The sequence below is a fragment of the Schistocerca nitens genome, chromosome 4, assembly GCF_023898315.1.
Source record: "Schistocerca nitens isolate TAMUIC-IGC-003100 chromosome 4, iqSchNite1.1, whole genome shotgun sequence".
In the NCBI taxonomy this organism is placed as follows: domain Eukaryota; kingdom Metazoa; phylum Arthropoda; class Insecta; order Orthoptera; family Acrididae; genus Schistocerca; species Schistocerca nitens.
The window spans coordinates 268,596,457-268,619,562 of record NC_064617.1 but is presented as its reverse complement, the minus strand read 5'-3'; the positions used below and the strand labels follow the sequence as shown (position 1 = coordinate 268,619,562).

The window sequence follows — 23,106 nt, the reverse complement described above, 5'->3', positions numbered from 1 at the left end:
ATGTGGCTACTACAGCATGGCGCTCCAGCTCACTGCCTTCTTGAGCGCGAAGCTGAAACGCTAGTACAGGCAGGACATTCCCACTTGCCTAGTGCGTTCTCCCGTGTGCTTTCAATCATTGAAACCTACACCGTCGAAGATCTTTCATCTCCACCTTCAAGTGGGTGTACCTCCCTTGAAACGCATTTCCGGTCTGATGTTCTTCTGACCTGTTTGCTCCTCTCTCAGCAGGCGCGTCCTACAGTTTGTCCCCTGGTGGCAAACTCACCCTGTGTACACAAAGAATATGAATGGTAGGGTCAGTAGCATCTGTGAATGCTGATGACGCTGTAGGGCACGGGAAACTTTCGTCGTTCAGTAGTACCATGGTGGTGTTGCTTGACACAGTCGCGTCAGTTACATATCTAGTTATACCGTTGTAAAACTGTGTTCAAATGTGTGTGAAATCCTATGGGACTTAACTGCTACGGTCATCAGTCCCTAAGCTTACACACTACTTAACCTAAATTATCCTAAGGACAAACACACACACCCATGCCCGAGGGAGGACTCGAACCTCCGCAGGGATCAGCCGCACAGTCCATGACTGCATAAAACTGTGTGAAATGGAACGAGCGTATAAGATTGGTTGTAGACAAGGCGATGATCAGCGTAGTTTCATTGGGAGAACTCTAGGAAAGTTCAGAGCATCTGTTATGGTGACCGCGTGTGATACACATCCGCGACCTATGCTTGAGTATTCTTACAGTGTTCGCCATCACGACCAGAGCGCATTAAAGGGAGCCATCGAACCGATTCGATAATACAGGCTACCTCCTTCTGTGTTCAGTATGGCGGCTTGCGGTGTACGTAAGTAGATGTACATTTACGAATATTCTTTTCCCTCGCTACCTTCCGACCAGCGGTTGCCTGTTGTCTTCGTTATTGGCCGTCCGAAAAATGTTTCCTTACTTCTAGACTTCTTGTGTTTCATCTCCCATTTTCTATTATTTTTATGTATAGTATCAGTGCTAAAGCGGGAAATTACAGTAAAACATGCAGTGCATCCCCACTGCAAGCAAGAAATGAACGAGTAAACAGTACAGTTTACAATATTTTAGCTAAATAAGAGGAAATGTTTATAGTGATGAAAAACGCGCTTTAACAGTTGCATGCATAGAACCAGTATTATTAAACTATTTATACGTTAGTTACTGATAAAGTGCACCACCGAATTAAGAATTTGACTGATGTTACTCCCAAAGTATCTGTGCGTTGAACAGGTTAAACGATTCAATATAAGAGTATTTATGATGCTAAATCTCAAATACCTCAAATAATTTATAATCACAATGTTGACATAACTGCATTGATGAAGATGTTTTTCGAATGGCACGTACTATTCTCCTCCAGAGTAAGATACAGTTCCCACCCGACCTACTGCCGCATTCCTGCAGCAAGCTTTTGCTCAGCAGAAAACAGTACAGAGGTCGACATGGACGTGGTGAGGTGTCGTAGTAGTCGAAAAAGGAATAAATACAGGTCGACACCGATCTAATTATCTGTTTTGTATGTGGATGTGGAAATTTTGGATACACTTCTCATCAAAGACTGACGTGCGAAACTGAGAAATTATAAAGGTGCGTTTACACCTGTAGGACTTCCCTTGCGCGCTACGCGCATGCAGCCGTTGAACGAAGAGTCAAGGAAGCGCATGCGCAGGTGCAAAGTCACACATAATTTATAATCACAATGTTGACATAACTGCATTGATGAAGATGTTTTTCGAATGGCACGTACTATTCTCCTCCAGAGTAAGATACAGTTCCCACCCGACCTACTGCCGCATTCCTGCAGCAAGCTTTTGCTCAGCAGAAAACAGTACAGAGGTCGACATGGACGTGGTGAGGTGTCGTAGTAGTCGAAAAAGGAATAAATACAGGTCGACACCGATCTAATTATCTGTTTTGTATGTGGATGTGGAAATTTTGGATACACTTCTCATCAAAGACTGACGTGCGAAACTGAGAAATTATAAAGGTGCGTTTACACCTGTAGGACTTCCCTTGCGCGCTACGCGCATGCAGCCGTTGAACGAAGAGTCAAGGAAGCGCATGCGCAGGTGCAAAGTCACACATGCTTCTCAGTCGCGCGCACGGGAACGCAGGCGTCTCCCATGTCAGACGGGGAGCACAACCTCACGGCGACTAGCCACAAGGCGCGCTGGTACAAATGCACCTTAAGGGGCCACCAGAAATTTTCCGTTTGAGGGGTTTGCTGAAGCGTATATTGTAACGCAGCGCGACTCCGATGCCTGTGTACAAGCAACGACAATGAGGCAGTGTAGGAGAGAAGGAGTAGGATGGTGTTTAACGTCCCGTCGACAACGAGTTCATTAGAGACGGAGCACAAGCTCGGATTAGGGAAGGGTGGGGAAGGAAATCGGCCGTGCCCTTTCAAAGGAACCATCCCAGCATTTGCCTGGAGTGATCTAGGGAAATCACGGAAAACCTAAATCAGGATGGCCGGACGCGGGATTGAACCGTCGTCCTCCCGAATGCAAGTCCAGTGTGCTAACCACTGCGCCACCTCGCTCGGTGGAGGCACTGTGTGATATTCATGTCTTTCGGACGTGTGTGCGGTAGGTGCTGAAAAGTGAACAGTGACGATGTTATTACCAAATGCATCAAAACAGGACCAACGTTCCGTTACTCTTTTCTCGGTTGCCGAAGGACAAACACCCGTAGACATCTACAGAGAATGAAGAATGTGTAAGGGGTAGCATGACCGTCAAAACCGTTGTGGAAATGTGCGCCAAATTCTATGCTGGAAATCTCTGGAGGGGAGAAGATCTTTTCGCGAAACGCTGCTCAGAAAGTTTAGAGAATCCTCATTTGGGACAGACGGTAGAAAGATTCTACTGCTGTCAACGTATGCGATTGTCACGCCTTCGTTCCCTTAAAAGAGGCATTGAAGAGACTGTGCAGCAGGCAGTTACGGACTTCTTAACGCAGTGGGATATGCTGTTTTACCTAAAAGGTGTCTTCACCTGGTGCGTCAGTGAGATGACTGCCTCAACACTCACGGCGATTTTGCTCGACTGACATACCTATTCTGGACTGTATGGTTTTCGAACGGTAACTTTTTGATCGCCCTTGTAACATCAGCCTAGAACAGGAGACCAACAGTATCAGTACTTAGGGACGTTGAATGCCTTCCAAAAGTCGCGAATTCAAACGAGCAGATTTTGATGGATACCAAAGCGAAATATATCCAGATCGTGTGCTCAAGTGGTTTTTGGTCTAAAGCTACGTCTTGGGAGATGTTTTCACTGTAAACTTTTACGTAATCTGCAGATCCTGAAAAGCATCAGTCGGGTTCGGAACGATACGATTTCTTGAGTCGTCAGCCTTCTGACTGGTTTGATGCGGCCCGCCACGAATTCCTCTCCTGTGCCAACTTTTCATTTCAGAGTAGCACTTGCAACCTACGTCCGCAATTATTTTCTGGATGTATTAGAATCTTTCTCTACAGCTCCCTCTAGTACCGTGGAAGTCATTCCCTGATGTCTTAACAGATGTCCTAATCATCCTGTCCCTTCTCCTTGTCAGTGTTTTCCACATATGTCTTTCCGCTCCGATTCTGCGCAGAACCTCGCCATTCCTTACCTTATCAGTCCACCTAATTTTCAACATTCGTCTGTGGCACCACTTCGATTCTCTTCTGTTCCGGTTTTCCCACAGTCCATGACTCACTACCATACAATGTTGTGCTCCAAACGTATATTCTCAGAAACTTCTTCCTCAAATTAACGCCTATGTTTGATACTAGTATACTTTTCTTGGCCAAGAATGCCCCTTTTGCCATTGCTAATCTGCTTTTGATATCCTCCTTGGTCCGTCCGTCATTGGTTATTTTGCTGCCTAAGTAGCAGAATTCCTTAACTTCATCTACTTCGTGACCATCAATCCTGATGTTAAGTTTCTCGCTGTTCTCATTTCTGTTACTTCTCGTAATTTTCGTCTTTCCTCGATTTACTATCAAACCATATTCTGTACTCATTAGAGAGCTCATTCGATTCGGCAGATGATTTAATTCTTCTTCACTTTCTCACTGGATAGCAATGTCATCAGCGAGTCGTATCATTGATATCCTTTCACCCTGAATTTTAATTCTACTCCTGAACCTTTCTTTCATTTCCATCATTGCTTCTTCGATGTACAGATTGAAGAATAGGGGGCGAAAGACTACATTCCTGTCTTGCACCAATCTGATCACTTAAAGTACACCAATTTACTGAAATCGGTAAAACGAATATACCGATTGAGAGATACCTGTGTCGATATCGCGGCTTATGTCAATGACTAGCTGCTAACAAGCACCTTAGTTCATTTTTCATTCTGCATATTTAGTTACATGTCCTCTATTTAACGAGTTGCATGACTCTGTGAGTGAGCCATGCCAGGCAGGAGGGAACGCCAGTCATAGGCAGAAACAGAGTCCATAGGGGTAAAGGCGACTTCCGAAGGAAGGGCCGCTACAAGCAGGAACATTGGCCCGACCGCTTAGCACCAGGTAAGCTGCACTGGAAGCAAAATATTGTCTGCTACGACGCCAGCCAGACGCATGATCGCAAAATTCTTTAGCGCTGCGGCCCCTGTGGTGTGTGGTCAGGCACTTCTAAAACGTTCCGACTGAAGGACAATGACAACGCGTTCTTGCCAATGCAAAATAGGCTATTTTGCGAGTCTTAGTCTGTGCTCAAAGAACATTCCAGTGTTATATTTTTCGCCAACCGGTCATTCGAGAAAACTGAGGGAAGTTGGGATGGCCTAGACATGACCATCCCGTCGCTTTCACGTGGGAAGCTATGCGACAGTCATTGTTAATTTTTTTCTCCTACTTGTGGGGGAGGTTTAGTGGCATCTGGACTCCACTACATGTGGACTGCACCTTCTTCTCTCTCTTATAACGTGGGAAGCCAGCTCATTGGGAATTGGGAACTCCGATTCGCAGAATTTTATGTACAGGAAGGCAACTTATCGGGAGACAAAAAAGATATCCGGTAGGTGGGGTGTTGGAATGCAGTGATTCATTACTGGCTGAGTCATTCCTATTGGTGTAAGCTCAAATCAAACGGAAGGGTAGAATTTTGAGGGCACACTGGACGGGGACGTGGAAGAAGGCACTCTGGCTTTAAGCAATGTGACCCGAGGAAAGGTGCGGAAAAAGACAGACTTGAATGGCAGCTGCGCCGAGAGCCGCAGCCTGATATCTCGAAAATCAGCACATCATACCATTACTGACGAGTTGCTATCGCCGACAAGATGCAGTAAATGTAAGTCTTGCCCCTCGATTCGTCAATTATAGTAAGTGTAGTTTACCGCATAGGTTATCACGGTAGGATCGTGGTTAGAGGCATTCCATTCGTTTCTTATTAAATGTACGAGGGTTGGAACTTTAATAGTGGCAACTATTTATTTACAGCTCGTACAAAATAGATACGTGTTTCAAAGTTTTACTGGCCTTCAAAGCAGTGTTTGTAATGATTGTGTATAACCAGTTGTCAGCGATGTGGAAGTCGTAGGATACTCTTAGCAGTGCCAGCTGTGTTGACAGTTCGGACGGCGCGGTCTATCGCCCAACGAATTTGTAGCAGTTCTGAAGCGAATGCCGTGAAGTGTTTCCTTCAGTTTAAAAATCGAGTTGAACTCACGACGGCTTAAGTCAGGGGAATGCAGTAGGTGTTACAGCACTTAGCAGCCCCGTCAGACAAACAAATCAGTAACGGCTTGCACTGTACGTGTTTGAGCATTGTCTTGCAAAATGATGGTCAGGTTCTGCAGAAAGTGTCATCACTTCTGTCTCTATGCTGTTCATTTTTTCGAACACAACCAACGACCAGCTTAGAGACAGAAATAATGACACTTTCTGCAGGACCTGACCATCATTTTGCAGGACAATGCTCAAGCACGTACAGTGCAAGCTGTTATTTATTTGTTTGACTGACGGGACTGCTAAGTGCTATACCATCTACTGCACTCCCCTGACTTAAGCCCTCGTGAGTTAAGCCGGCCGAAGTGGCCGTGCGGTTAAAGGCGCTGCAGTCTAGAACCGCAAGACCGCTACGGTCGCAGGTTCGAATCCTGCCTCGGGCATGGATGTTTGTGATGTCCTTAGGTTAGTTAGGTTTGACTAGTTCTAACTTCTAGGGGACTAATAACCTCAGCAGTTGAGTCCCATAGTGCTCAGAGCCATTTGAACCTCGTGAGTTCAACTCGATTTTTAAACTGAAGGAAACACTTCACGGCATTCGCTTCAGAACTGCTACGAATTCGTCGGGCGATAGACCGCGCCGCTCGAACTGTCAACTGGCACTGCTAAGAGTATCCTACGACTTCCACATCGCTGACAACTGGTTATACACACTTTGGTCAGTAAAACTTTGAAACACGTATCTGTTTTGTACGAGCTGTAAATAAATAGTTGCCACTATTAAAGTTCCAACCCTCCTAGTTATCAGCGCAGTTAAATCTAATCCCGTAGCCGAGGGCTCACCATGATCAACCATGTTGGGGCGTTTGCATGTGGACACTACACCGGTTTCCTGGTTCGTTCAGCGTGATTACAAATTTCAGAGTACAACCTCTTGGGATGATGGCCGTTCGCATCCTATATATCCATTTTGGGCCTTACTAAGCCGATCTAACATTCAGTTGAATCGTGCCTAAGTTCAATTTTTGTCATCCTCTTGGTTTGTTTTGTATCCCTTCTATTCTTAATAATATGTAGTCCTTCCCTTTTTTGTGTGTCTGCTCCCGAAGAGGAAATGTAATTTGGGTTATTTTGGACCAAGTCTCTCAATTCAATAAATAGTTGGCCCCTTGCAATTAATAATCGTTAATGATTTTGTAAGAACCGACACCGACAAGTCATTTATAGGGGGTTAGTCCTCCTCATTATTCAATCCGTATCTGAGTTCATGGGGAGCAATCTGCGTCTTGGTCGATGCAGTCGGGACAGATTATTAAAACAACTGAAATATTGGAAAGGTTGGTTAGTTCAAGTCGGTGTCTTGCTATGTTTGAGCCAAGAATGACGACTGCAGTAATACATGCCGGTTACCATGGCTGAAAACGTGTTGGCAGTGGACGCTAGGACAGAAGAAGAGTAACATGTAAATGAAAAACGAAGTTAGGCCCATACGTCCCGATCATTCAGCATGAGTATTGAGAGTGGAAAATCCGCGTCGAACATTATGTAACATGTCACATGATTCCCACTGTGAAATGTGGTGGTAGACGAATGATGATAGAGGCCACCGTTCATTGGTTTTCTCTTAGTCCACTGGATGTACCTCGTCGAGCGATGACTGGTGCCACACCTTGCAATGGCAATAATACGGAAGCAGCCCTTTTAATTTGCAGCATGACAGCATTTTCACTCATTGTACGGACGTTTAAAAGAATAACTTGACGAAATTTAAGTGAATACGTTTGCAGATGGGTAATGTATAAGAAAAAAGGAACTGTAGTGGGAACATAGACACGACTTTAAGAAAAGTAAAAAAATAAAAAAGCAAAGGAAAAAACGAGGATATCTGCATCTAATTCCGTACTCCACAATTAACCTTAGGTGTTTGGCGGAAGGTACTTTGTGTACCACTGTCACCTTATTTTCCCTTTTTCTTGTTCCAGTGGCAAATGGTGTTCGGGACGCGTGATTCATGCTAAACCTTGCAAATTTTGGCTTCATGGTATTTTCTCGAGACATTTGTAAGAGGAATCAACATATTGACTGACACTTCTAGTAACATAATCCACTGACATTTTAACAGCAAACTGCACTGCACTGCTCAACGCCTCTCTTGTAGCGTCTGCCAACAGATTTGGCTGAGCATCCCCGTGCAGCTTTCGCGCTTACTAAACGAACCTGTGACGTGACGTACTGCTCATCTTTAGATATTATTTAGTGCGTGGCCCAGACTCACTGGCATTAGTCAAGTGTCGGTCGAACGAGAAGTTTGTACGTTACCAGCTCGTGGGTTGACTACATCTCCTGAGAATTCTTGCAATGAATATCAGTCTGGCATCTCCCTTTCCTACGGCTAGTTTAGCCTAGTCTTTCCACTTTAAATCGATCCATACCTAGTTGCCCAGATATTTAATGGGTGTGAGTATCTTGTAATCATACAATTACTTGACTTTCCGCTTATTTATGACCAGTGAGCTTCATTTGTTTGTGCTGAGGCGTCAGCTGACAATTCCTGCCCTATGGGACCTTCCTCTTCAGGTCGTCTTCCTCCATTTCGCTGTAATTTTCTACCGTTGCAACTTCAATACATACAACTGCACCATTCGCAAACAGCTTCGCAAAGCTTCCGACGTTATCTAGTAGGTAATTTACATGCACTGTGAACGGTAATGGTCTTACAACACTTGCTTGTGGTGCCCCAGAAGTTAATTACCCTCCGAAGATTTCTTTTGTTAAGAATGACACTTTGTGTTCTGCTCCATTAAGTTTCGGGTGTGCAGCGGCAAGAAATCTCCTTCTTCTAATATTTCGGCTGTATAACGTTCAACATCTTCAGAGTGAGCCGCAAGACTGCCGCTCCAGTTCTTTAGTTTTTTTTCTTTTCTTTATTGATTTTCAATTCCCCCCGAAGAGGGCGGGCTGGCAGCAGCTTACTACGCTGCTCTACAGCCTACAGACTTTTTTTAAATAAAGGAAGAAGAAAGAAACAAGGTAAAACAGGCGATAAAATGGTGAGTTATAGTGTAAAATGGCGTAAAATGCGGAAAGTTAAAACAGAAAGCAAAAGGGGTTGGCAATGTAGATAAAATACACAGGAATCAGACAAGTAACATAGTAGACAATTAAAAAACACGGCGACAGTCTGGTTTCTGTTCGCAAGATATAAAAGGCACACCCAGCGACAGTATGATGGCCGTTCGCAACAAGTCCCAAAAAACACAACACGGAACACTCACTGTAAAACATGCACTGTAGAACGCCGCTCCAGTGCTCGATTCGTCCCTTTATACTGTTGTACCGCGCGACTGCGCATGCGGCCACAGATGCAAATGCGCCAGAGACGTTGGTCGACGGCAGAGACGTGCATAATGCGCGAGTTGTATCTATGACTCTGCAGTTGATCTGTATTGGCATATCGATATATCACTGTGAGCTGCACTGTGACGACGTCTTAGCGAGTTTATTACAGCAAGTGCCGGATTCCATGATTTATCAAGATTGAAACCACTATCTCTATTAATTAAATTCGTCGTCAAGCGAATTTCAATTGCCTCCTTCACTATCCAGTCCCAAAAGGATGACGTAGTTGCCAAAATTTCGACGTTGTCATACTGTGACCATTATCAATATAGTGCTCTGCTACTGCCGACTTGTTAAGTTGTAGAAGTCGTGTGGACCTCCGGTGTTCTGTACATCTTTCTTGGACAGTACGAGTTGTTTGTCCGATGTAAGAAAGGCCACATTCACATGATTTTGTAAACTCCAGATTTTCGGAGCAGCAAATCATCTTTGACGGATCCCACGAGTGCAGCTGTCTTAGGTGGAGGACGAAAAATCACTTTTACTTTGTGTCTGCCGAGAATGCGTCCTATTTTTGATGAGAGGCTACCCACATATGGCAGGAAGGCCATCGATTTAAAGGTTTCTTCATCTTCTTCTGCTTTCTTTGTGGCCTCTTTCGGTTTCATTTTCAGTGCCCTCTGTATTTGTTGTGGAGAGTACCCATTGTCTTCATACACTCTTTGTAAGTGGGAAAGTTCATCTTGCAGACTGATTTCGTCAGAAATAATATGCGCTCGTGAGTCAAAGTTCGGAGAACACTCATTGTCTGGCAGGATGGTGGCAGCTATTTGCACGTAAATACAGATCGGTGTGCGTCGGCTTCCTATACACCTCATGTCCCAAAGTGCCATCCTCTCTGCGCCGAACCAAAGCATTCAAGAATGGAAGGCATCCCTCCTTTTCAACTTCCATTGTGAACTTTATTTGATCGTGGAGGGAGTTCAGATGTCTTAAGAAGTCTTGCAAGTTGTCTTCACCATGGGGCCAAACTACAAAGGTGTCATCAACATACCTCCAGAATACCGTGGGTTTCAAGTCAGCAGATTCAAGCGCCTTCTTCTAGAAGTCCTCCATAAATAAACTGGCCACCACAGGGGATAAGGGACTACCCATGGCGACTCCGTACGTCTGTTCAAAAAATTCGTTGTTAAATAAGAAATATGTGGAGGTCAGAACATGTTTAAAGAAAGCTGAAATCTCTTTGTCAAAACTTCTTTCAATAAGTTGTAGAGATTCTGGAAGGGGAACCTTTGTAAATAAAGCCACCACATTAAAACTAACAAATATATCAGACGGGTTCATTTTCAATGATTCCAGTTTACTAATGAAGTTATGCGAGTTTCTTATGTGGTGAGTACATTTTCCCACAAGAGGCCTCAACAATGATGCCAGATGTTTGGCAACGTCATAGGTCGGAGAGCCTATGTTTCTCACTATGGGGCGTAGAGGAACATCTTTCTTGTGGACCTTTGGTAGTCCATAAAGTCTAGGAGGCACCGGACCACTTTGTTTCAATCTCCGATCAACTTCTGGTGGAAAGGGAGAATCATTCAGAAGCGAAACAGTTTTCTTCACCACTCGATTAGTGGCATCCCTGCTGATCTTCCGGTACATGCTATCACTCAATAAATTGTACATTTTATCATGGTATTCGTCCCGAGACAATAAAACAGTAGCATTACCTTTATCTGCTGGGAGTACCACCGTCTGAGTATCCAGGTGAAGCTTGCTTAGAGCAGTCCTCTCTGCCACAGATATATTGCTCCTTTGTGGGCGAGCCTTCATAATTGCACGGCATGTTTCACGTCTTATTTCCTCTGCTGAATCAGAGGGAAGTGGTCGAACAGCTTCTTCAATGGCGCTGATAAACTAAGGCAATGGCAGAACCTGTGGCGTGGGTGCAAAATTCAGTCCCTTACTCAAAACCATCATCGTAGCATCGTCCAAATCTCTACCTGTCATATTAATAACAGGGCGTCGAATAACAGTTTCCCGCTGCGATGTCGTCTTCAGTCGACTAAATTTTGCAGTCTGTCGGGATGTGGCCACCTCACGAATCCAGTCTGATTTGGCCCAAGTTGTACCATCAATCCAATTCCAAGAATTGGAGTATCTCCACAGACATCTTCAGGTGCAGGCGATAAAGTTCTTCAGAAACCAGGTCTAATTTTCGGCGAGTAAAGTGGATCCTCTCCTTAACAATAGCAGAGCCAGCTTTTGTTAAAATCTTATTCATAGACGTCGTTTTTATAAAATGTACTAATCTGGCAAGATTTTAACGAAAGCTGGCTCTGCTATTGTTAAGGAGAGGCCTTTCTTACATCGGACAAACAACTCGTACTGTCCAAGAAAGATGTACAGAACACCAGAGGTACACACGACTTTTACAACCTAACAAGTCGGCAGTGGCAGAGCACTGTATTGATAATGGTCACAGTATGTTGTATGAATACGTCGAAATTTTGGCAACTACGTCATCATTTTGGGATTCGATAGTGAAGAAGGCAATTGAAATTCGCTTGACGACGAATTTAATTAATAGAGATAGGGGTTTCAATCTTGATAAATCATGGAATCCGGCACTTGCCGTAATAAACTCGCTAAGACGTCGTCACAGTGCAGCTCACAATGATATATCGGTATGCCAATACAGATCAACTGCGGAGTCATAGATACAACTCGCGCATTATGCACGTCTCTGCCGTCGACCAACGTCTCTGGCGCATTTGCATCTGTGGCCGCATGCGCAGTCGCGCGGTACAACAGTATAAAGGGACGAATCGAGTACTGGAGCGGCAACCTCCTTATGTATGTATTATTTTATTCTTGTTTTAATTGTCATATCACTCGGCTGAAGAGCGGCGGATTGTGCTGCTGACAGCCCTCCCCTGCCCGTATGGGGCAGGGGAATGAAATCACAATAAAGAAAAAAAAAAAAAAAAAAAAAAAACTGGAGCGGCAGTCTTGCGGCTCACTCTGAAGATGGCTGAACGGTATACAGCCGAAATATTAGAAGAAGGAGATTTCTTGCGGCTGCACACCCGAAACTTAATGGAACAGTCTTTGCGCCGCCAAAACCTGAAGATTCACCTTGTGTTCTGTTTGTATGCTAAGGACTACTCAGTTTCATCAGAAAGTTGGCGTTGTATTTTGACGCTCATCTTTTCATTCGTAGACGGAGAGAAAGGCTTCGAGTATGCAGTCAAATAAGATGGCAGAAAATGGGTGGGAGCTATAAAATTAAACAGGAAATCTGGGTTTAAAAGTTCCTGAGAAGAACAGTCTAATGCAGGGACGCGGAGTATCGCATTTATGGTTGAATATGCACGTGGAACATGCGGTGTACGAAGTGAAAGTACCTCTATGAGAAGATTAAAAATGAAAGAGGACCTATTTTCAATTCTCAGATTTGCAAATAACTTAGCTCTCTTTGTGGGAAGCAAGGAATACTTAGAAATATTAACCAACAGCAGACACTGCTAACCTCCCAGACACACAGGACGCCAGTCATCTGCGATAGGGAAACTTTGCAGCCGAAATACAACACTTGAAGAAAGTGTCCGCAGAAATGGATACAGTAAAGAATATATCAGTAAGGCATTCGAGAAGAGAAGAGAGAAAGCAAATCAAGAAAGCGACGAAGAAGACAGGAGACTCGCTTTCCCTCCTTACGTAAGACCACTCTCAGCCAAAATTACGTGGCTGCTTGAAAGATCCAACATGAAAAACTGTCTTCCGACTACCGCTTAAGACGAGAGAGTACCTCGGCTTTGCGAAAGACCCACTGAAACTGAAGGTACCTGGGACACTGGTATATACAGCATTTCTTGTAAATGTGGCCACCAATACATCGAGCAAAGGCAGCACTGAGAAGAACACTTTAGGTACGTACGACTGGCACACGGAGAAACCACCAATAGAAGAGCGGAGCGTGAAGGAAGACCACAATTTTGAATTTCAGAACAATAAAGTGCTAGGACGAGCAAGCGCCTATTGGGAGAGCACTATAAAGGAATCCATATAAATGAGGATTCACGAGATACTATTTCCAGTTGACCTCCGTTTACAGGTCTGGAATACAGTAGGCAACTGCAAATGAATGTAGTTTGCAGTAGTTGGGCCAAGATGACACTTTGAGAGCATAGATTAGCGTATAGAGCCGCGTCAAATCCACAGAACACCAAAGTATATGAATTGCAAGGCCCATGTTAAGATACGGAAAGAGAACAACAGTTCTGCAGCGCTGCAAGTGGTCTGGCAGGGAAAGTACGAGAAAATACGGCGCGAAAATACGTACTTTCAATTAGAAACACGAGATTTAAATGAATATATATAAGTGCACCACTGCATCATTAGTGTGTGGTGTAAGTTAGAATTTGGGTCTGACGGGAGTTGTACAATGAGGTTAGTCCGTGAGGATGTGGTGACCTCTGTGTCCGAGTGACATACTGGTCACCGCAGCTGCCTAGTAAGTAGGAGACCCGGGATTGAAACCCGGCTTGGCGTAAATTTTCAACTTGCCCTATTGATATAAATCAAAGCCCACTGGCATCTAATGTCTTTAATTTCTTTTTGACATAAAGAAAATGTTTATTTGTTCTTCATGGGTGGGCCTCACAGTCTAGTAGTGGTGAGTGTGCCTGGAAACAAAGTTTTTGTGACCATGCAAAGAAATATATTCGAGAAATCCCAGCGAAAAGCCATGATTAACTTCTCGTAGCTACGTTAACAGTCATCTAGAATTTTATATATAACATTACGGTCGCCTTACTACTGTAAAATTATTTATTTGTAGAACCTAAAGTTACTATTTCGACATTGTGGCCATTACCAACTGGAAATACTTCCGCTTTAGTACATATCAAAACCTCAATTATCTGACGTAATACAGAAGTTTGTTTTATCACACTGTGTTCTGATGCTACTACTTGCGTGTGTTGCAGTCGTTTAATTGCATTTTAGCTGTATTGCTCAAATTCTGCTTCATTTTTGATCGCATTTGTAACATTTTGTAGAGAAAAATTACCTTTTTTGTTTCATGCATAATATAAGCTGGTTTCATCGCATGAGGTTCTATGGACTCATGTCCATTTGTTCTTGCCTACGAATACATGGGTGAGCTGCTCGATTTAACTGCGTTGTATTATACTTAAATTTTTGTGCGCTTACGTTTTTCGTGCTTTCTCGCATTCAATGGAGAACTTCATGTCAGCATCTTTTGACAGAATCGGTTACTAATACTACAAAACATACTCAGTCGTAGGAAGCAACACCATTTAGAGCAGAATTACGTACTATTCTTTCAAATGGTTCAAATGGCTCTAAGCACTATGGGACTTAACATCTGAGGTCATCCGTCCCCTAGACTTAGAACTACTTTAACGTAACTAACCGAAGGACATCACACACATCATGCCAGAGGCAGGATTCGAACCTGCGACCGTAGCAGAAGAGCGGTTCCGGACTGAAGAGCCTAGAACCGCTCGGCCACAACGGCCGGCAATGATCAGTCGTTCGTATATCTTGTTGAGCACAAGTTCTGTCGAAAGCTGCTAGCATGGAGTTCTCCATTAAATACGAAAAGTACGAAACCAGATGCGAACAAAAATAAAAGAAGAATACAAGCAGTATTATTACAACGCATTTAAATCGAGCAGATCACACAAGTGTTCGTAAGCAGAAACAAATGTCATCAGAACACTGTGACGAAACCAGCTTCTGTTTCATATAAAACCGACACAAATATGAAATCACTCACTCCACACAAAACTACGGACGTGAGCAAAAATCAGTCAGAACAAGAGCGACATTTTTCACAACGCAATTCAATGAGTGCAATACACAAACGAAGTGGTAATCAGGAACACAATGCTATAAAACCAGCTTCCGTTTATTACGACACGAAAATAAATACGGACGACTTTAAGTGATTCAGAAACTTCCTGGCAGATTAAAACTGTGTGCGGGACCGAGACTCGAACTCGGGACCTTTGCCTTTCGCGGGCAAGTGCTCTACCAACTGAGCTACCCAAGCACGACTCACGCCCCGTCCTCACAGCTTTACTTCCGCCAGTACCTCGTCTCCTACTTTCCAAACTTCACAGAAGCTCTCCTGCGAACCTTGCAGAGCTAGCACTCCTGCAAGAAGGGATATTGAGGAGACATGGCTTAGCCACAGCCTAAGGGATGTTTCCAGAATGACATTTTCACTCTGCAGAGGAGTGTGCGCTGATATGAAACTTCCTGGCAGATTAAAACTGTGTGCCGGACCGAGACTCGAACTCGGGACCTCTGCCTTTCGCGGGCAAGTGCTCTACCAACTGAGCTACCCAAGCACGACTCACGCCCCGTCCTCACAGCTTTACTTCCACCAGTGATTCAATGAGAAAACGAGTTGATGGACTGATAAACTTGCAACGCTCCAAGTGGCCTGGCAGCGAACCAAGGTCGTGTTACCTGAAGTCACTGTATCGGTTTCACCCTCCCCACGCGCCCCGCCCTCTCTCCCGATCGAACCAGTCTTCGGACTGAAGAAGAGCTCAGCGACACTGTTTTTCTTGACGACGCTACATAATTAGTGTAATTTGGCATAGGAGAGTGAGTGAGTGAGAGAGAGAGAGAGAGAGAGAGAGAGAGAGAGAGAGAGAGAGAGAGCGAGTACTCACGGCTTGCGCAGGATCATGCGCATGGTGGCGTCAGGCCCGCGCTGGATGAGCGAGTTGAGGCTGGAGCTGAGCTGGTCCTCGGCCTGTGCCACGTCGTCCTCTGTGGGCATCGCCATGGCGCCTTCCATGTCCTGCCAGAACTGGTACAGCAGGTTCTTGTCTTTGAACGGCTGTTCGCAGCTCACTGTCGACCACACAAACATGCTCGTCAGGCAACAGGAAACTTTATTTGCTAATGTTTTATAAAAGCTACTGATTTATCCCCATCTTTCCTTCAGGTAATGTCTGCAATGTGTCACTTCTAAATTTGCAAATTGGCTTCTATGATAGTAAATCCTCCTCCTCCCAAACCCCACGAACCATGGACCTTGCCGAGGTGGGGTGGTTTGCGAACCTCTATGATACATATAGCTGTATCACAGGTGCTACCTAAAGGGGGTGTATCTATGGACAGACCAGGCACGTACGTCGTTCTTAAAGAGCTAAGTAGATTCCAGAAGGGAATATATACAGTGTGTATTCTTTCGAACATATCGAAAAGAACAGACACTTCGAATCAAGACAAAAAGAAATTAAAGACATTAGCTGCCAATGGGCTCTGATTTGTATCAATGGGGCAAGTTGAAAATTTGTGCCCGAGTAGGATTCGAACCTGCGTAATCGGCTTACTGGGCAGACGCACTGACCACTACGCCATCCGGGCACAGTGGTTACCGCAACCGCACGCTCTACCCTAGAATGGACATGTGCGAAAGAACAGACACCACATATATAATTAAGATGATGACAGCTAATGACACCTTCAGTACAGATGCACACCATGCTCGAACTCTTGTGGGAACTGGTGAGATGCCGCGAATAGTAAGGTCATTGAACTAGAGCATTACTTCACTAGTGTGTAGTGTAAGTTGAGAATCTGGGTCTAACGGGGGGCATGCTAGGGCAGTACGTGTGGTTATAGTGACCACTGTGTTTGGATCGTTTAGTGGTCACCGATCTGCCCAGTAAGCAGAAGGCCTGGATTCGAATCTCGATCCGGCACAAATTTTCAACTTACCTCATTGAATAAATCAGTGCCCACTGGCACCTAACTTCATTAATTCCTTTGTGTCTTGACAAGACTATTCCTTTAAGACGACTAATGGCAAAGAGACTGGAAAGGAATCTGAATAGCCAGTTAGTGTTCATTATCTCGAGAAGGCGTATGACACAGACACGCTGAAGAAACTGAAGTTCTGAGAAGGAGTCAGCTTGAAAACTATATGCAGCCTATACGAGATTGCAGAGTGTGTAAGCAAAGTGGAGAATGAAGTTTCGTCACAGCCTTTCAAAATTACCAAAGAATTAAAACAGGAATGCTACTTGCCTCCTACATTATTTAAAATATGGTAGGGTCGTTCCGAACGTAATGCCTTCTCTTTTTGTGGTGACTTCGAATGTCTGCGCCAGATGTCGTTGGTGAAGTGCTAATGCTTGAACCTTCCTCTTTCATTTGCAGGTGGTTCTGCTGTTCTGCAGTAGTTGGCACCAGCAGGGTGTTCCAAAATAGAGTCTGATGTGGACGTGCGTACAAAACAGCGATGAGCGTTTGAATTCCACACTGCTGAAGAAATTGCGCCGATTGAAATCCATCGCCGCTTGCTAAAGCAGTATAGAGACGATACAATAGACGTGAGCTGTGTTAGGCGATGAGTACAGCATTTTCAAGGTAGTGAAAAGGGTGTGCATGACAAGCCACGGCCCGGTCGATCCCGCAAGGCTGTCATCCCTAGCAATGAAGAACGTCTTGATCAACTCATCCGTGTTGACCGGCGGATAACGACCAGAGAATTGTGTGCAACGCTGAATGCCGACTGTCTTGCCGTGGAAACAATGTTGGAACATGTTGGTTATCGCAAAGTCTCTGCGAGATGGGTTCCGCGGAAAAGACTCATCGAATGGAAATTTGGCGGGACCTGCTGGACCAATGTGAAGTTGGTGACAATTTTCTGAATGGCATCGTCACCGGACATGAGACGTGGTGTCGCTACTGCGAGCTGGAATCCAAAAGATAGTCCATGGAATTCTCCGTCAAAGAAGAAATTCAAGACACAGCCACCTTCAGGCAAAGTGATGTGCACAATCTTCTGAGATAGCCAGGGTGTAGTTCTTTTGGATGTCCTACAAGACGACACTGACTAAGCTGAAAGCCCGAATTTCCAGGGTAAGGCCAGAGAAAAAGACCAATTTTCACCTGCAACATGGTAACGCCAGGCCTCACACCAGCGCCGCGACCACGCAACTCATTGCAGAATTCGGCTAGACTGTCTTACCGCATCCACCGTACAGTCCCGGTTTAGCGCCTTCAGACTTCCATCTCTTTGGGCTTCTGAAAGATGGACTACGTGGTGAACATTTTCAAGACTCGGACATTGTTGTCAAAGCTATAAGAAAGTGGTTAGCCTCCGCTGGTTCCGATTTTTATAAGCGTGGTATGCAGGCTGTGGTTCATAGTTGGCAAAGTGCGTAACGAATAGTGGTGACTACGCGGAAAAATTAGTCTGTAGCTGAAATATTGCTCTATTTAGCTATGCTGTTGTGATTTATGTATCTCCTGTAGTTTCCATGAATGAAAATAAGAGCCATTACTTTCGGAACGACCCTCGTACATTCAGATAGTCTCGGACTTGTGGAGGAGATAATCTGCAGGAATGGGCATTCAGATAACAAAGGATCAATGTTTGTACACCTTGTTCTCCACAGACGATCTGATAGTGGTGGCCAATGAAGATGACCTCTCTCTATGCTAAGAAAATTATTTGAAAAATACGATAAGTGGGGATTGAAAGCAAATTTTCGAAAGATTAATACCTGTGAAATGGGGAAAATGCGGGAAGACCAGCACATAAAGGCTCGTAAAAATTTAAATATTTGGGTAACATAATATCGGAAGATAGAACAAGTAACTGAGAAACACAGCAACAAGTAGCCCACTGGAAAGCAGCAATCCATAAGGTAAAACCTCTGTTACGGTATTCTAAAGATAACTTGGAAAGTAAAGAAGATGCTCTTTAGAAGCATTGTAGAGCCTATAACGACCTATGGATGCGAGTGCTACGAGCTTACTTGAAAAAATAAAAACAAATTGAGAGTTGCAGAAATGTACTCTCTCAGAAGATCGTGTAGGATATCTCGGCGAGACCAATCAATAAATACAACGATCAGGGAAGTGACACATACTAACGAAAGCATCACACACAGAATAGAAGAATGACTGCTCGCCTGATATGAGCATACAACGCGAATGAGAAATGACAGACAGCGAAAGAAGATCTTGATGTACCGTCTACAAGGAACAAGGAGAAGAGGAAGATTGAATGTTGTCTGGTTAGATGGGGTAAAGGAGGCCATGAAAGAAACAGAAGAATACGAAGGAAGAATGGAAACCGATAGCGACAGATTTGTAGGATGCAGTGATAGCTGTAGGAACCCCACAGGAGAAGAAATGAAAGGGCAACAGATTTTTCAGCAGTTTGCAGGGCCATCAGTCTGGATGACTGGCTAATCTGGTCCCAAACATGAGCCAGCAAGGTCTTGATATGCTGGTACGGTGTACGGCAGAAAGGAAGGGGAAAGTACGGCCGTTATGTTTCCCGAAGGAGTGCAGCTCCACCATATGGCTTAATGATGAGGGAATAATCCTGAGTAGAATATTCCAGAGGTAAAATAGTCCCCCATTTGGATCTCTGTGGGGTGAAAATTCAAGAGGATGCTGTCATTAGGAGAAACAATACTTCCGTTTTACGGATGGGAGTGTGGAATGATAAAAAAATTTCTGAAAAGAGAAGTTCGTTAACATCGAATATTAATTTAAGCGCTAAGAAGACTCTTCTGAAGGGATTTGTATTTGGTGTAGTATTGCATAGTAATGAAACATGGACAAAAAGGGTTCAGATAAGAAGAGACAAGAAGCTTTTCAAATTTTGCTCTACAGAATAATGTTGATCCTCAGCATAGTGGCTGATTAGCTCTCATTACCCATTTATGGCCGCTTGCTCCATCAGCCACTGTGCTGAGTGTCCACTTGGTTTGCGCGGATAATAACTGGAGAAGTTTTTGGTAATGTGCTGGCGTAAGCTGTCGCCAAAGGTGTAGCGCGAAGACTGATAGTAGATGCTGGATGAAGCACGCCTATCACGAGGGAGGCCAGAGACACACCGTTGAGCAACAAACTGCCAACGCCCTCTCAACAGCATGTATTTAGGCCGCCGCCGCTGATCGGATGGCCTCAGTGACTCACTCACCAAGTTTGACATCTGTCAGTACAAGTGCAGAGCGAGCTCAGTTAACATCACAGACTACAGCAGTACATAACGACCAGATTAGTGACCATAGCCGGACTAGCAGTGAGACTAAAGTTTGTAATAGCAAGATTACCGATACTGTCTGCAAGAGGATTATTACTAAAGAGCTTGTACCACAAAACATGAACTCTATTCAAGTTAAGGACCCGGTTTATGCAAATAAAGAACCATATTAATTCACATATGCATTTGTGCTGTTGAAAGAGGATACTGGCCACCCATGATAACATACTCTCCCATTGCTTCCTTGCGGTAGAAGACTCTACAGGTAACGGTAATAGGATTTTTCTGATATGCGAGGAGAATGGTAGGCAACATTTAGGAGGTTAACAGGAAAGTGTTAGCAGTCTACTTACTTTTAATCCAATAACCATATATGAAGTTTTTTTAGGTACATTCAGTTACCAACAGGAGCTCAATCATTAGTACAAGTCCATTTACTGGTTAAGAAAGTCCCACGGGTCAAACAAGGCTCGCAACTTGTATTAAAACACTTTGCAAGTGTAAGCAGTATCTGGGAACGCTGAAAAATGTTTTGTTTTTCATATCGTTTGCTAATTATGCGGCCTTACGAAAACGCGTGCATCACGCGTCATTTAGCCTACGAGGACAATGGTTGAAGTTGTCATGGCTTCGTGAAAAGAGGCCAAAGGACGTGACACATTAGACACGTTAGAAGGATATATTGTTGTACTGTAGACGGTAATAGTAAGTTGCTATGTTAGAAATTCATTTCAGAATACATAGTACAAGTTGACGGTGCTGCCTGTCGACATATTTTTTCTAATGCCACACCCCATGTGAAGTTCAATGGGAAAAAGCTGCACCGGATGAAGAGGTCTTCATGTACTTATATTTTCACTGTCTCTCTGAACCCCGAATCCCAGAAGCCTTTTGGTGCGGCACAGTACCATTGTCTGTTAAAAAACAAACGTGTCCTTCGTTGACGCTGTGCTCTGCCACTGCAGAATTGTGGGTGTGTCTGAGATGAAAGATCCTCACATATTCGGTACAAAACTGCAAGATGCATCGCTCCATCTGGCCGATGTATTGCATGACATACTCGCAGCTGATGCTGTAGACGTCAGCTGCTCGTAGCCCTAGTTGGCCTTTGATTAACCCAAGCATATTCTTGATTTTAAGCGTTGAGCGAAAAATAGTTTTTCTGTTGTGACTCTCCATTATGCTGGCAATCATGGCTGTGGGCGGTCCTGCGTACGGAAATCCACGCGCATCGTTTCATCCTCTTTATCAAAGATGCAGTAGAAATACGAATACATGACGGTCTTGTCAACCAGGACATCGATTTCTAACTGAGCTCCGTAAGCGATGTGGCATTAGCTAAATTATGTCAGGAACGGCCTGCTGTGAAAACGGCGGAAGCATCAGTCTGAAAGTTAGCAGCAGCACCAGGAACTCTATGCCCGGACCTCACCCTCCCTACACACCGACCTGTTTTAAAGACACAAGTTTAAGGTCCACTCTACATGGAAAGGAAGTTCCGCCGGGTTTAGCGAAACGTGCTATTTACGCCACGTGCAAGGTTCTATGGAGAGTGAGGTACACTTCTGGGCGGTCACTTATCGCTTCTTTCAGTTCTGGTAGTGATTCGCACTGTGTATGTGAGAAATCGCAAGTTACGCTGCGGTTACGAGTCCTTGTTGAAGGTGATCGTCCTGAAGGTGGATTGGTAAGACAGTTCAAATTTCCAATACAGTCTTCCATAATACGGTACCGTGGTGTGGTGCGTAAATCAACCTTTTGGCAACGGACAGCTCTGGACTCGTAGTCAGACACTTATTCACCTATCGATCCACAGTCACCTATCGATCCACAGTCACCTAGCAAGGAAGTAACGTACCCTGTGATCCACTATTTCGAGGAGATCCGGTATTTCAGCGGAGGGCAAGAGAATAATAAAAGCTATCGAGGAATCTAAACGTTGTTTGCGAAAAATAATAAAAAACAGTGCATCAGCGTAAATACTTGAGAGCTTCGACGATACATGTTTAATCTTTATTGAAGATTGTACTCTTTTTTTCTCGCTAAATTTGTTACCCTTCTTTATAGAATGGAACGATGAAAAGCCAAACAAACGTGATATGCAGTTATAGATGTTCATTTAATGACACATGACAAAGTTCAACAACTTAAGTGTTAACGCAAATATGGAAAATAAGTGCTTCAACGAGAAATAGGAAATAAATATATTAGCAATAACTGTGTAATACCATTGGTTGCTTTCTAGATTTCACTTTCCCTAGAAATTGACATTTAACGAGGAAAAAGAGGAAAAAAGATGAAAAAATAATCTGCAGCAGAAATCAAACAGATGTCCATTTCGTAGGCATGTAAGCCGATAATTTCTTCCTTGTCCGCAGTATAAGTTGCTTTATTTTAAATAACACTGCAACTAGGAACAGCTTCTCTCCTCAAATAGCCTGTACCTCGAGCGGATGGAAATAATTGATTCTTTGGTTTCTTTCAAACTATTAGGATGCGGGCCTGATATAAGAGTAAGCAAAAATTTCCTTATTTTGGAGCATTCTGACGAATTCAGAAGATCCGGAACGTATCTTTCGTCATGATCATTCGTTTGATTTTTTCCTCCAGATTGGAAGCGTAGTGATTCAGATTCTTTCTCAGAAGTACAGAAGTTACTTTCGAGTTAACAGCCCGCTGCCACTCCCGGCTAGCACGCCGTAGCTCGTCAAAATCTGTGGGTCGCAGGATTTCATTTCTTCTTATAAGCTATGCTTTACTTTTTGGGATTCCTCTTTACGTGGAAGGTGCAGATGGCATCGGGCATATAAACTTTTACGACAGCCACTTTGATGATAATGTCTGTTCCCTGTACTTGAACCTTACATTCCATGATGTACCTCTTGAAATTTGCCTGCCACTATCAACCTTCAGAACTTACTTTTCTTTCTAACATCCGTGATATAGGGCTAAAAATGGCTCTGAGCACTATGGGACTTAACATCTATGGTCATCAGTCCCCTAGAACTTAGAACTACTTG

General features: G+C 44.1%; 1 protein-coding gene across 1 annotated transcript in view; it reads right to left on the bottom strand.

The window, feature by feature from the left end:
• The window catches only part of LOC126253115 (rap guanine nucleotide exchange factor 4), a 468,034-nt gene that overhangs the window by 152,831 nt on the left and 292,097 nt on the right, over window positions 1–23,106 (bottom strand). Inside the window, exon 5 of the mRNA XM_049954233.1 lies at window positions 15,741–15,924. Coding sequence (XP_049810190.1) covers window positions 15,741–15,924 — 184 coding nt within the window. The remainder of the gene's footprint in view (window positions 1–15,740; window positions 15,925–23,106) is intronic.